Genomic DNA, 14,395 nt, shown 5'->3' with positions numbered 1-14,395 from the left:
CGAGCAGATGGATGCCTGGATGTCCAACCGCCACCTGAAACTGAACATGGCCAAGACCGAACTTCTTGTCTTCCCACCCAAACCCACTTCTCCTCTACCTCCACTCTCTATTTCGGTTGATAACACCCTCATCGTCCCCGTCTCATCTGCCCGCAACCTCGGTGTCATCTTCGACTCCTCCCTCTCCTTCTCTGCGCATACCTAGCAGATAGCCAAGACCTGTCGCTTCTTCCTCTATAACATTAGCAAAATCCGCCCTTTCCTCTCTGAGCACACCACCCGAACTCTCATCCACTCTCTCGTTACCTCTCGCCTTGACTACTGCAACCTAGTCCTCACTGGTCTCCCACTTAGCCACCTATCCCCCCTTCAGTCTGTTCAGAACTCTGCTGCACGTCTTATCTTCCGCCTGAACCAATACACTCATATCACCCCTCTCCTCAAGTCACTTCATTGGCTTCCGATCAGGTACCGCATTCAATTCAAGCTTCTGCTACTAACCTACAAATGTACTCGATCTCCAACCCCTCCATACCTCTCAACCCTCATCTCCCCTTACGTTCCTACCCGTAACCTCCGCTCTCAAGACAAATCCCTCCTTTCAGTACCCTTCTCCACCACCGCCAACTCCAGGCTCCGCCCTTTCTGCCTCGCCTCACCCCACACGTGGAACAAACTCCCCGAGCCCATACGCCAGGCCCCCTCCCTGCCAATCTTCAAATCTCTGCTTAAAGCCCACCTCTTCAATGTCGCCTTCGACACCTAACCTCTACACCTCTACCCAGGAAATCTAGACTGCCTCAACTTGACATTTCGTTCTTTACATTGTAAGCTCCTTTGAGCAGGGACTGTCCTTCCTTGTTTATTTTGTACACTGCTGCGTAACCCTAGTAGAGCTCTAGAAATGTTAAGTAGTAGTAGTAGTTTTGAAAATTGCTTCCCAAATATAAATCACTGGGTAAAATAGGTTTCCAAATAATGTTTGGTGAATCAGTGTCACTTGCTGGTCAGAAATTGCAGCTGAGACAAAAGCCTTTCTTTCAGTTGGATAACAGAGGCATGATAAAGTGACTTGCCCAACATCACACAGAGATGAGTCTTAATATCCCAAGACTTCTCCTGATACAGAGTTTACTGCTATGATCACTAGATTATATCTGCCTAAACTAAAACATTCTCTGGGGTTGGAGAAGTTATATGCAATTGGGAGATTCCAAGATGCAACCTTATTCCATCTTCCAGGCACCAAAGAAAGGAGGGTTAATAGTAAAAAAAAAAAAAGTTAAGTTTTCAGAATTTGCACACAAGTGTTTGAATGTATTCACTCCAGTTCAATCTGAAAGAGTTCTGCAGTGATTTCATATAGAAAAAAAGCAGATCAAAAAAGACAAAAAAATAGAACAGGAGGGTAACAGAAGAAGTGGTTTATTACAAGTTACCCGACGTGGCCACGTTTCGCCCTCAGGCTGCGTCAGGGGTAAAAAAAACTACAAAATAAAAATACATAATGAGTAAAACATAAACTTCACCATTGTATATTTGATAATAAAACATATCTAAAAACACTATCACATCATATAAAATAAAAACAGATCAAATCTAAAAACATAATACAATAAAATATAATATCAAATCAATATCAGTTAAAAACATTCAAATTAAATATGCATGCAATAAAATAATAATTTTAATACAAGACATGATATCAACACAAAATATAATAATATCAACACTAAATGTATATCAATAGAACTGCATCGGACATTTAGTGTTGATATTATTATATTTTGTGTTGATATCATGTCTTGTATTAAAATTATTATTTTATTGCATGCATATTTAATTTGAATGTTTTTAACTGATATTGATTTGATATTATATTTTATTGTATTATGTTTTTAGATTTGATCTGTTTTTATTTTATGTGATGTGATAGTGTTTTTAGATATGTTTTATTATCAAATATACAATGGTGAAGTTTATGTTTTACTCATTATGTATTTTTATTTTGTAGTTTTTTTACCCCTGACGCAGCCTGAGGGCGAAACGTGGCCACGTCGGGTAACTTGTAATAAACCACTTCTTCTGTTACCCTCCTGTTCTATTTTTTTGTCTTTTTTGGTCTGCTTTTTTTCTTTTGATTTGCCATTTCTGTGGCAGATCTTTGCCTTTTTTTTGTTTCTGTGTGATTTCATATAGTACAGCTGAAAGAAAAACAAAATCAAAACAAACAAAAAAAACTCCATAGGAGGTCATTTTAAAAGCATCCACATATAACTAGCAGCATTCACAGGTATAGATAGGCTACATGTGTAAAAAGCGATTTCAGAAGGCATGGAGATAGTTGAGATGCAGTAAAATCAAGCGCTTTTTTTCACCATAGTTTGGGTGAGTCAAAAATGTATATATGTATTTCCCATCTTACAGTGAGAATATATATATATATATTTGTATATGCGTTCAAAAAATTGTGGAGATAGTTTTGTGAGTGGAGGCAGTTTGTGGGGTGCTGGAGCAATTGCAGTGGATACTTTGTTGGAGTGGGGGTAATTTGAAGGGTAGTGGAGCAGTTGTAGGGGGTAATTTTTAGAGGTGGGATAGTTTGCAGGATGGCAGGGCAGTTGCAGGAATAGTTTTGGGGGCAGTTTGCAGGGTGGAGAGGCAGTTGTGGGATGTTTTTGAGGGTTGGGGCAGTTGCAGGGGATAGTTATGGGGGTGTGACAGTTGCAGAGGCAACATGCAGTGTGGTGTGGCTGTTGAGGGGGTAGTTTTCAAGGTAGTGGGGCACTTGGGGCAGTTTTGGGGGTTGGGGCAGTTTGCAGAGTGGTGGGGTAATCTTGGAGGATGGGGCAGTTAGCAAAGTGGTGGAGCAGTCTTTGTGAGTAGAGCAGTTTGTAGGATGGTAGGGCTCTCGTTGAGGTACAGTTTTGGGCTGGGAGCAGTTTGTGGGGTGGTGGGGCATTGATAGTTTTTGGGGGATGGAATGGTTTGCGGGGTGGTGGAGCAGTTGCAGGTGGGGAATAGTTTTTGGATAGTAGAGGCAGTAAAGGAGGTTAGGAGACTAGAGAACAGGGAAAGGTATTTTGAAAGAAGAAAATTCCTAACTATTATGTTTCACTGGAACTCCTCCCATAGAAATCTTTTTTGGGGGGGGGGGGCCTCATTTCTCTGAATCCCTCAGTAAAATTTGGCCCATTTTCAATTAGTGAATCTTTTTACAGGTTTTTCTCATATGCCAAATTTCATATAAGCACATGTAAGCACTGCCACGCTGGGAAAAGACCAAAGGTCCATCAAGCCCAGCACTCTGTCTCCGACAGCGGCCAATCCAGGCCCCAAGAACCTGGCAAAAAAAAAAAAAAAAATTTAATAACAATCAATGGACTTTTCCTTCAGAAATGTGTCCAGACCCCCTTTAAACTCAGCAAGGCCAGCTGCCGTCACTATCTTCTCCGGCAATGAGTTCCAGAGTCTAACTACGTGCTGAGTAAAGAAAAACTTTCTCCGATTTGTTTTAAATCTACCACATTCTAATTTCATCTTGTGTCCCCTTCCATCCCATTCCATTAAATTTTTTGGAGAGCTATTTTGCTGATATTTTGCTGCGTTTTGTTTCCATATATATTGCTGCTTCCCCTGTACGTGCTGGCAAATATATATGTACTTTGCTGGCATTTTTCTATGTAATTGGATAAAGCCTTTGTAAAATATCAGTAGAATTTTGAATGTTCCTTCCTAAATGACCTGTGCAAAATGACCCTTATAATCTCTCTTTTTAAAAACGTTTTTAAGTTCACCTTACCTTAAATGTTTAAATGTTTCCTGGACATATGGATAGCTTATGTGCAGTCTCTGAGCCCTAGAGTTGTTTGGTTTTGAATAACTTGCATCTTCTTCCTTCTTGACCTAATTACGGTGTTGGTATCAGCTGGTCACAGCTTTTTGGACTCTTATCTGGGGGGGGGGGGGGCGGGTAGCGAGGGGAGAAGGTTGGGTAGAAGTGGCTAGGAATGGAAGGGGGAGAGGTAATTAGAGTTGGGGCCTCCCTCTACTCTCTCTCTCTCGAAGAAGGGGGGGTTAATAGTTGAAATTAGCTATGTATAGTTGGCTTTCAAGGATATCACTTCTACTTTTGTTGATAATCAGGCTTATTTTCGAAAGAGGACGCCCATCTTTAGACTCAAATTGGGAGATGGGTGCCCTTCTGACTTTACTTGGTCCTTTTTTTTTTACAACCAAGCCACGAAAAGTTGCCTGAACTGGATGACCACTGGAGGGAATCGGGGATCACCTGCCCTTACTCCCCCCGTGGTCAATAACCCCCTCCCACCCTCAAAAAGTTTTTTAAAATATTTTTTGCCAGCCTCAAATATCATACCCAGCTCAATGACAACAGTATACAGGTCCCTGGACCAGTTTTAGTGGGTGCAGTGCATTTCAGGCAGGCAGACCCAGGCCCATCCCCCCTCCCCACCTGTTACACTTGTGCTACAGAAGCGGAGCCAGGATGAGGCAAGTTGACAGCGCGAGGGGAGCGAGAGCGGACTTCTGCCGGTGCACATTTTCAGTGCAACAGGATGAAAAAAAATAGGCGCCAGCGCCGGCAGAACTCCGTTTGGGGGAGCGGCCACTCCCCTGGCACCCCACCTAGCTACGCCACTGTTGTGGTGGTAAATGTGAGCCCTTCAAAACCCACCAGAAACCCACTGTATCCACATCTAGGCACCCTCCTTCACCCGTATGGGCTATTGTAGTGGTGTACAGTGGTGGGTAGGGATTTTGGGGGGCTCAGCACACAAGGTAAGGGAGCTATGCACCTGGGAGCAATTTATGAAGTCCACTGCAGTGCCCCCTAGGGTGCCCGGTTGGTGTCCTGGCATGTGAGGGGGACCAGTGCACTATGAATGCTGGCTCCTCCCATGACCAAAGGTTTGGATTTGGTCGTTTCTGAGATGGGCGACCTTAGTTTCCATTATTGCCGAAAATCAGAAACGACCAAGTCTAAGGATGACCATCTCTAGGGACAACCTAAATGTTAAGATTTGGGCATCCCTGACCGTATTATCGAAACAAAAGATGGACACTCATCTTGTTTCGATAATACGGGTTTCCCCGCCCCTTTGCTGGGACATCCTGTGAGGATGTCCTCAGGAAAACTTGGGCACCCCTTTCGATATGCCCCTCAATGTCTACCAGTTGCTTGATGGCTGCCTTCGAGTTGTGATTTTTGTATAAAGTTTGCTTACCTGGTATTGTATGTCTGCCATATTGAGTTCATTTTTTCCAATAAAATATATTTTCCAACAAACAGGTTTGAGGAAGTTGAAAAATGATTTATGGACTGTGCTGCATTCTAGCTAAGAAAGGACTGAGGTAAACATGAACTAAATTTAAATTACAGCTAATAAATCATTTGTTTCTTTCTCGTAGGGTTCAAGAAAGAAAGTGATTGACTGCTTCTTTCACCTACCAAACTTTTAAAGTTATTGAGTAAAGCAATGGAATCCTGTTCCATATCAAATAGGTGATCAGCCTTAGGAACGTTTTGGATTTTCCTTCTCCAGAAATTATTCAAAACTAGATCAACCTACTACACCCTGCAAAATAAAAATGTGTTCCTGGGAAATGGATAAATCTTTGCTGTGCTCCGCAGGTAAATCAGATTCCTGTAATGCTAGCTCAGTATTACAACTGAGCAATTGCTTCCGAAGTATTAATATCAGTGAAATGAGCAAGATGACACTCGCCTCACCATGGTTTTCCACTATCTTTGCTCTCATTGGACTCTCTTCTAACCTCTTCGCCTTCTGCGTCCTGATCAGTGCCTACAAGAAGACCCATAGCCGCTCACGGTCCTCCTTCCTTATTTTCCTATGTGGCCTGGTAGTAACGGACTTCATGGGCCTATTGGTCACAGGCTCCATTGTTGTATCATACCACTTTACCCAATTCAACTGGACTGATGTGGATCCCAACTGCCACCTATGCAACTTTATGGGGCTGTCTATGGTGTTCTATGGTCAATGTCCTCTCTTCCTAGGTGCCACCATGGCTGCAGAACGTTTCTTTGGCATCAATCGTCCCTTCTCACGTTCCAGCCGGGCTTCTAAACGTCGTGCCTGGTGCATTGTGGGCATGGTATGGGGCTTTGCCTTTATTCTTGGTCTGCTGCCCATCCTGGGCCTGGGTAAATACACTGTACAATATCCTAAATCTTGGTGCTTTCTCACTTTGCTCCATGATAGAAAGAACATTGCCTTTGGCATGATTTTTGCTTTACTTGGCATCTGTTCAGTGGGAATTTCCTTTATCCTGAATACCATCAGTGTGATAACACTCTGCAGGGTCTATCATGACCGTGAGTCTGTGCAAAGACGTCGGGACAGCGAGGTGGAGATGATGGTGCAACTGGTTGGCATCATGATTATTGCCAGTGCATGCTGGTTGCCACTACTGGTAAGATCTCTATTCTTTAATTCTTTTCATGGAAAAGTAAATCATTGGAATGTGTACTTTTACATTTCTTAACTGTCCATTAGGTGATTTTTAGTGGCTTTTTAGTAGCAATTTATAAATTGAAAATCTCAACTAAACATAGCTCATGGTTGTCAATCATTTCTGACATCCCTCTGAGGAACATTTTCTTTGGTCACTTGGATTGCTGGTCTTCTTTCAACCCATTACCTACAAAGGTAGGCATATCTGGAGTTTTGTAGATGTCCTGTAACTCTCAAGTTCAAAAGCAAACATGGCTAAGATCAGTTACTGTTCTATAATATCCGCATGATCAAAACTGTAAATCCCACTCTGAGGCCGGTTCCCCTATTCCATTAATTCTTGTAAAAGGAAAGGACATGTATGAAAAGGAAAAAAGTAGACACAATGCAGGGGTAGAACTGAAGACATTTAATAATTCAAAAACTTTAGAACATCAACAAAACGTCCAAGGCATGTAGTGCAAGGATAATCTCATCTGGTTTTAATTTCCAGTGAAGAAAATAAGGTCTTGATTTTTCCTTGTGCCAACCAATTTTTATTTCAAAATCTGTTTTTATTAAAGGATAAGACAATTTGACAGCACACTAAGGGGTCTTTTTACTAAGCTGCAGTAAAGGGGGCCTGTGCTAGTGTCAGTGCATGGTTTTGATGCGCGCTGAGGCCTCCCTTTTACAGTAGTGGGTAAAAGGCTGTCTCTTTTTTTAAAAAGAAATGGCTGTGCAGTAAGTGAACAACTTACCATGCAGCCATTTCAGGGGGGAGCACGTACCATCACCCAGTGAGGTGGTGGTAAGAGCTCCCTTGCTAACCTGGTGGTAACCGGGCAACGCATGGCACTGCCCGATTACCATTGGGTAAACACCAGCGCTACAAAAATAGAAAATAGTTTTCTAGTGCTGGAAATGGTGTGCGTTGGGGGTGGGAACTATTGCTGGGCTGCTGCAATAGTCCGGCGGTAGTTCCTGTTTGGCATGCGGTAAGCCCATAGTGGGCTTCTGCCACTTAATAAAAGGGCTCCTAAAACAACCAGGTAACTTTAACCGAGAACAGAGATCAAGTTTACAGAATCAAATACAAGAAACACAATCTGTCCCTCCCCCCCCCCTCCTAATCTGTTTGTCCAATCCAAAAGAATTAACTGCAACATTACCAAAGGTCAGAGGCTTTGACTCTTATAGCCCCCAATCTAACATTCATCACTATTTAGATCAGAAGACTCCCTACTACCCCCCTCCCCACCCCCCTCCGGGTATGCTCAAATCAAACCCACCCTACCACATCTTGGAAGCTATTCAAGACATGACTACAAGCCCTGTGGGAAATCAATTATAAATTTTTATTACTGTCTTTTGCACAAAATATTTTTCCACTTTCATTTTTGTTCGTTCCTCAGCTATCTTTGGTCTTTTTTTTTTTTTTTTTTACACATATACAATATTTCCCATTGCTTAGATATAGGGGCACCTCCTCCATTCCCTTATCAACATTAAGATGTGTACTGACTTGAAAGGGTGTGCATTGAGGAACCCTGATGGTCTGAATGAGGTTGGGATCAGATTCTGTTCTTATCTGGCCTACCTCAGGAGTCCTTTTACTAAGCTGCTGGAAAAAGGGCCCTTAGGTCGCAGCAGGGGCCGTTTTTCTAGTGCACCAGGGCTCTTTTTACCGCAGTCAGTAAAATGCCCCTCCTCCCCCCAAAAAATGGCCATGCGATAAGATAACTCTTACTGCGTGGCCATACGGCGGGGAGCCTTTACTGCCACCCACTGAGGTGGCAGTAAGGGCTCCCGCGGTAACCTGCCTGATTACTGCCAGATTAGCACTGTGCTACAGAAAAAAAATTCTGGAGTGCTAGAAATGGCGAGTGCTACTACTACTACTTATCATTTCTAAAGAGCTACTAGACGTACGCAGCGCCGTACACTTGAACATGAAGAGACAGTCCCTGCTCGACAGAGCTTACAATCTAATTAGGACAGACAAACAGGACAAACAAGAGATAAGGGAATATTAAAGTGAGGATGATAAAATAAGGGTTCTGAACAAGTGAATAAGGGTTAGGAGTTAAAAGCAGCATCAAAAAGGTGGGCTTTTAGCTTAGAGTTGAAGATGGCCAGAGGTGGCGCTTGATGTACCGGCTCAGGAAGTCTTTTCCAGGCATATGGTGCAGCATGATAAAAAGAACGGAGTCTGGAGTTAGCAGTGGAGGAGAAGGGTACAGATAAGAGAGATTTACCCAGTGAATGGAGTTCCCGGGGAGGAATGTAGGGAGAGATGAGAGTGGAGAGGTACTGAGGAGCTGCAGAGTGAATGTACTTATAGGTCAATAAGAGGAGTTTGAACTGTATGTGGAAACGGATAGGAAGCCAGTGAAGTGACTTGAGGAGAGGACTAATCCTATATAATAATTCTCACCTCCAACGTTCTAATGTGCCTGGGACCGTGCCTCTCTCAGAGGTGGTTTGCTAGGCAGGCACGCACTGACGTCAGTGACGTCAGTGACGTCAGTGACAGCTGATTCCAAAGAAAGGGGAGGAGTAAGTGGCAGGGAGCGGGGCTACACAGACCCCGCATCACCAACCCGCCCCCCCACCCAACGAGCATGAACACCCCGTGTTCCCTCACGCACCTCCCACCGAGTTCCACACTCCGCCCTCCCTTCGATTTCAACACCCCCCCGCGCGTTATGGCCCCCTGTACTTCCCTTCCGTGACCCTGTTGACCCCCCTTCCCGCCGAAAACCATCCCCCGTCGCCGTCCAGTACCTGTGCTGACGGGGGACCCCACCCCCATCAGCCGAAGTCCTGTGCTGGCCTTCGCGGCGTTGCTTCTTCAATGATCTTCTGTTCAAGTTCCTCTGCGTCCGTCTGACATCAGACACACGCAGAGGAACTTCAACAGAAGATCATTGAGGAAACAATGCCGCGAAGGCCAGCACAGGATCGGCTGATGGGGGTTGGGGCCCCCCGTCAGCACAGGTACTCCACGGTGGCGGGGGACGGTTTTCGCCGAGAAGGGGGGTTGACAGGGTCTTGGAAGGGGGGTACAGGGGTCCGTAATGCGGAGGGGGGTGAAAACGGAGGGAGGGCAGAGTCTGGAACAGTGAGGCAGGGTAGGGGATGGCCTTGCTAGCGCCCATTTCCTTTCCTTAAGAAACGGGCATTTTTTACTAGTATGAGTATAATGACACTGGCGGAATATTAGTTGTTCAGCAGAATTTTGAACAGATTGAAGAGGAGAGAGATAGCTAAGAGGGAGACCTGTGAGAAGCAAGTTGCAATAGTCTAAGTGAGAGGTGATAAGATGTGGATGAGGGTTCTGGTACTGTGCTCAGAAAGGAAAGGGCAAATTTTGCTGATACTATAGAGAAAGAAACGACAGGTTTTAGCAGTCTGCTGAATATATGCAGAGAAGGAGAGGGAGGAGTTGAAGATGACCCCAAGGTTACGAGCTGATGAGACAGGAAGGATGAGAGCGTTATCCACAGAAATAGAGAATGGGGAAGGAGGAGAGGTTGGTTTAGGGGGAAAGATAAGAATGCTCATTCTTGGTCATGTTTAGTTTCAGATGGCGCTGAGACATCCAGGCAGCAATGTCAAACAGGCAGGCTGATACTTTGGCCTGGATTTCGGCTGAGATTTCTGGTGTGGAGAGGTAGATCTGGGAGTCATCAGCGTAAAGATGATACTGAAAACCATGGGATGAGATCAGAGTACCAAGGGAAGAAGTATAAGTACATAAGTACATAAGTAGTGCCATACTGGGAAAGACCAAAGGTCCATCTAGCCCAGCATCCTGTCACCGACAGTGGCCAATCCAGGTCAAGGGCACCTGGCACGCTCCCCAAACGTAAAAACATTCCAGACAAGTTATACCTAAAAATGCGGAATTTTTCCAAGTCCATTTAATAGCGGTCTATGGACTTGTCCTTTAGGAATCTATCTAACCCCTTTTTAAACTCCGTCAAGCTAACCGCCCGTACCACGTTCTCCGGCAACGAATTCCAGAGTCTAATTACACGTTGGGTGAAGAAAAATTTTCTCCGATTCGTTTTAAATTTACCACACTGTAGCTTCAACTCATGCCCTCTAGTCCTAGTATTTTTGGATAGCGTGAACAGTCGCTTCACATCCACCCGATCCATTCCACTCATTATTTTATACACTTCTATCATATCTCCCCTCAGCCGTCTCTTCTCCAAGCTGAAAAGCTCTAGCCTTCTCAGCCTCTCTTCATAGGAAAGTCGTCCCATCCCCACTATCATTTTCGTCGCCCTTCGCTGTACCTTTTCCAATTCTACTATATCTTTTTTGAGATACGGAGACCAGTACTGAACACAATACTCCAGGTGCGGTCGCACCATGGAGCGATACAACGGCATTATAACATCCGCACACCTGGACTCCATACCCTTCCTAATAACACCCAACATTCTATTCGCTTTCCTAGCCGCAGCAGCACACTGAGCAGAAGGTTTCAGCGTATCATCGACGACGACACCCAGATCCCTTTCTTGATCCGTAACTCCTAACGCGGAACCTTGCAAGACGTAGCTATAATTCGGGTTCCTCTTACCCACATGCATCACTTTGCACTTGTCAACATTGAACTTCATCTGCCACTTGCACGCCCATTCTCCCAGTCTCGCAAGGTCCTCCTGTAATCGTTCACATTCCTCCTGCGACTTGACGACCCTGAATAATTTTGTGTCATCGGCGAATTTAATTACCTCACTAGTTATTCCCATCTCTAGGTCATTTATAAATACATTAAAAAGCAACGGACCCAGCACAGACCCCTGCGGGACCCCACTAACTACCCTCCTCCACTGAGAATACTGGCCACGCAATCCTACTCTCTGCTTCCTATCTTTCAACCAGTTCTTAATCCATAATAATACCCTACCTCCGATTCCATGACTCTGCAATTTCTTCAGGAGTCTTTCGTGCGGCACTTTGTCAAACGCCTTCTGAAAATCCAGATATACAATATCAACCGGCTCCCCATTGGAGAAAAGAAGAGGTCCCAGGACAGATCCCAGAGGTACACCAACTGACAGTGGGATAGAAGTAGAGGAGGATCCACTAGAGTATACACTAAAGGTACGCTGGGAGAGATAAGAAGAAAACCAGGAAAGAACAGAGCACTGAAATACAAGTGAGGACAGCGTATCAAGGAGTAGGCTGTGATCTACAGTGTCAAAAGCAGCAAGGATGAGGATGGAATAGAGACATTTGGATCTGGCCAGGAACAGATCATTGGAGACTTTAGCAAGCGCTGTTTCAGTTGAATGAAGGGTGTGAAAGCCAGATTGAAGTGGATCAAGAATAGCTTGAGATGAAAGAAAGTCAAGGCAATGGCAGTGAACAGCACGTTCAAGTATCTTGGATAGGAAAGGGAGGAGGGAGATGGGGCGATAGTTGGAAGAACAGGCAGGGTCCAATGAAGGTTTTTTAAGGAGTGGTGTGACTACGGCATGTTTGAAGGCATCAGGAACAGTCACAGTGGACAGTGAAAGATTGAGGATATGACAGATAAAAGGGATGACAGTAGGAGAGATAGTGTTAAGTAGATGGGTGGGAATAGGATCAGAGGAACAGGTAGTTAGTTTCAAGGAGAAAATAAGATGTGTAGTTTCCTCTTTAGTGATTTCAGAAAAGGAAGAAAAGGAGGCAGGAGTTGGAGGGTTGAGAGAATGGACTAAGGGAAGTAGAGGTGGAGGTGACCTGGTTGAGAATTCAAGTTTAATCTTGTGAACCTTATCATGAAAGAACTCAGCCAGAGTCTGGGGGGAAAGTGAAGGCACTTTGAGGAGAGAGTTCAGTGTGGTAAAGAGACGTCGAGGGTTTGAGCCAAGAGAGTACTCCAGCCAGAACTACTGTTGGCAGCCGCATTGGGCCAGCGGTAGTTCCGGATTAGCCTACCGCCATTTTGTAAAAGACCCCTTAATTTGCATTCTTACATAGAAACATCAACATTGGGTTAGAGAAATTAAGACAATCAAAGTTCCAGGCTCTGAGTTTTACATGGCAGTTACTCGGTGGATGTCCATTTAAAGGTACACTGATGAAACACAACACATATATGCATGAGCTGGCTGTCTCTGAACCGCTCACAGTAGTGTAAATTCTACCCAAACAGTGCTTAGGAGGGATCAGGAGGACAAAGGAAGAATGACCTCTTTCATCAGCTTCCGGATCTTCTGATGTGACTCTCCTGCCAAATTTAGCTCTCTCCAAAACATGATTGAACTTATGCTATTGACTGTCCATCATTTCTAACATTAAAAGGAGCACTCCAGTCCTGACAGTGCATAGTCCCTCCTGAGACAGATGCTGTATTCCATGCCCATAATTCTGTAAAATCCCTCAACATCACTTCGAAAGAGCTTGAACGCCTTTGTCTAAAATGTATACCTCCTGGCAGTCAACCGCACAAGGTTGATTTCCTGCAGGAGATCACTCTTTCTTTTTGTCCTTTGCTGGGAAGTTCATCTAAATCAGCTTACTGTCCCTGCTAGGCAACCTAGTTGGTGTATTCCGGAAAGTTACCAAGAAATGTAACTTTTCTCCTCTGGCAGACTTTACAAACACAATCATTCCAAGTTAGTCCAGTTTCTCTTTTCCATCTAGCAGGGGCTGTAAGGGTTTTTTTTTTTTTTTTAACTAAGTCGCAGTAGTGTTTTTGGCTTGTGGTAGAAATCAGCTGGCGGTAAGTGCCGAGACGTCCATAGGAATATAATGAGCACCTCGGCGTTTACCGTCAGCTGATTTCTACCATGAGTTAAAAACGCTACCACAGCTTAGTAAAAGACCCCCTAAATAAGGTCTTTTCCAGGCTGCAATTAAAAAAAAATCTATAAAAAAATAAATCTGGTTATTCTTCTAATGAGTGTTATGTCTAGAATTATTTTGGGATATACAGAAATCCCCTTTGGGTTTTTTCTTCTCATGAACTGTGGCTAACATATATTATTTTTGGCACAACACTTCAGTTATTCTAGTCATTTTTTCTTCCGCTTCAAAGGCTAACTGAATTTAAGCCTTTTTATATAAAAAATAAAGTACTGAACACAGTGGAGTAAATTTTCAGCTTGCATGGTCACTATACTAAATTCAGCGCTGGCACCCGTGCTTAATATGTGTATTGATCTCTGCTATCCGTATAGCTAATGCCACTGAATATATGTATAGTGTGAGAACCATGGAAACAAGAAAGTAGGGGAAAGTCCACAGACTTCCAAACAGACTCAAGAAAAATGTCAGGAAGTATTTTTTCATGGAGAGAGTGGTGGATACTTGGAATGCCCTCCTGCGGGAGGTGGTGGAGATGAAAACGGTAACGGAATTCAAACATGCGTGGGATAAACATAAAGGAATCCTGTTCAGAAGGAATGGATCCTCAGAAGCTTAGCTGAGATTGGGTGGGGGGAGGCGGGGCTAGTGCTGGGCAAGACTTCTACGGTCTGTGCCCTTATAATGGCAGGTATACACAAAAAGTAGCACATATGAGTTTATCTTGTTGCGCAGACTGGATGGACTGTGCAGGTCTTTTTCTATGTAACAAGTGGATCCACAGGAGTCAAATATTACAATTTTAATTCAAGATAATGCACAATAAATTCAACAGTAGACTCAACGGGGTGCCATGTTTCGGGAAACAAATGCCTGCACCAGGAAGTCTTTTTATCTGAGAGAAAGAGATTATGCAACTAAGGCGCCCTTTTACTAAGCCGTGTAGGCATCTACACATGCCCAACGTGCGCCAATTCAGAACTACCGCCTGGCTACTGTGTGGCCTGAGCGGTAATTTAATTTTTTACGCGTGTCCACTATGCGTGCCGGGAAATATATTTTATTTTCCAGCGCACAGCGCTAAGTGGGCGGTAATCGACATT

General features: G+C 44.1%; 1 protein-coding gene across 1 annotated transcript in view; it reads left to right on the top strand.

The window, feature by feature from the left end:
• TBXA2R (thromboxane A2 receptor) overlaps positions 1-14,395 on the top strand; it is a 102,395-nt gene that overhangs the window by 77,132 nt on the left and 10,868 nt on the right. The window contains exon 2 of the mRNA XM_030219411.1: positions 5,431-6,456. Within this exon, the coding sequence (XP_030075271.1) occupies positions 5,611-6,456 (846 nt within the window). The 5' untranslated portion in view covers positions 5,431-5,610. The remainder of the gene's footprint in view (positions 1-5,430; positions 6,457-14,395) is intronic.

The sequence above is a fragment of the Microcaecilia unicolor genome, chromosome 11 (genome assembly GCF_901765095.1).
Source record: "Microcaecilia unicolor chromosome 11, aMicUni1.1, whole genome shotgun sequence".
In the NCBI taxonomy this organism is placed as follows: Eukaryota; Metazoa; Chordata; class Amphibia; order Gymnophiona; family Siphonopidae; genus Microcaecilia; species Microcaecilia unicolor.
Note: the sequence above shows the minus strand (reverse complement) of the source record. Positions and strands in the feature narration are given on the sequence as shown.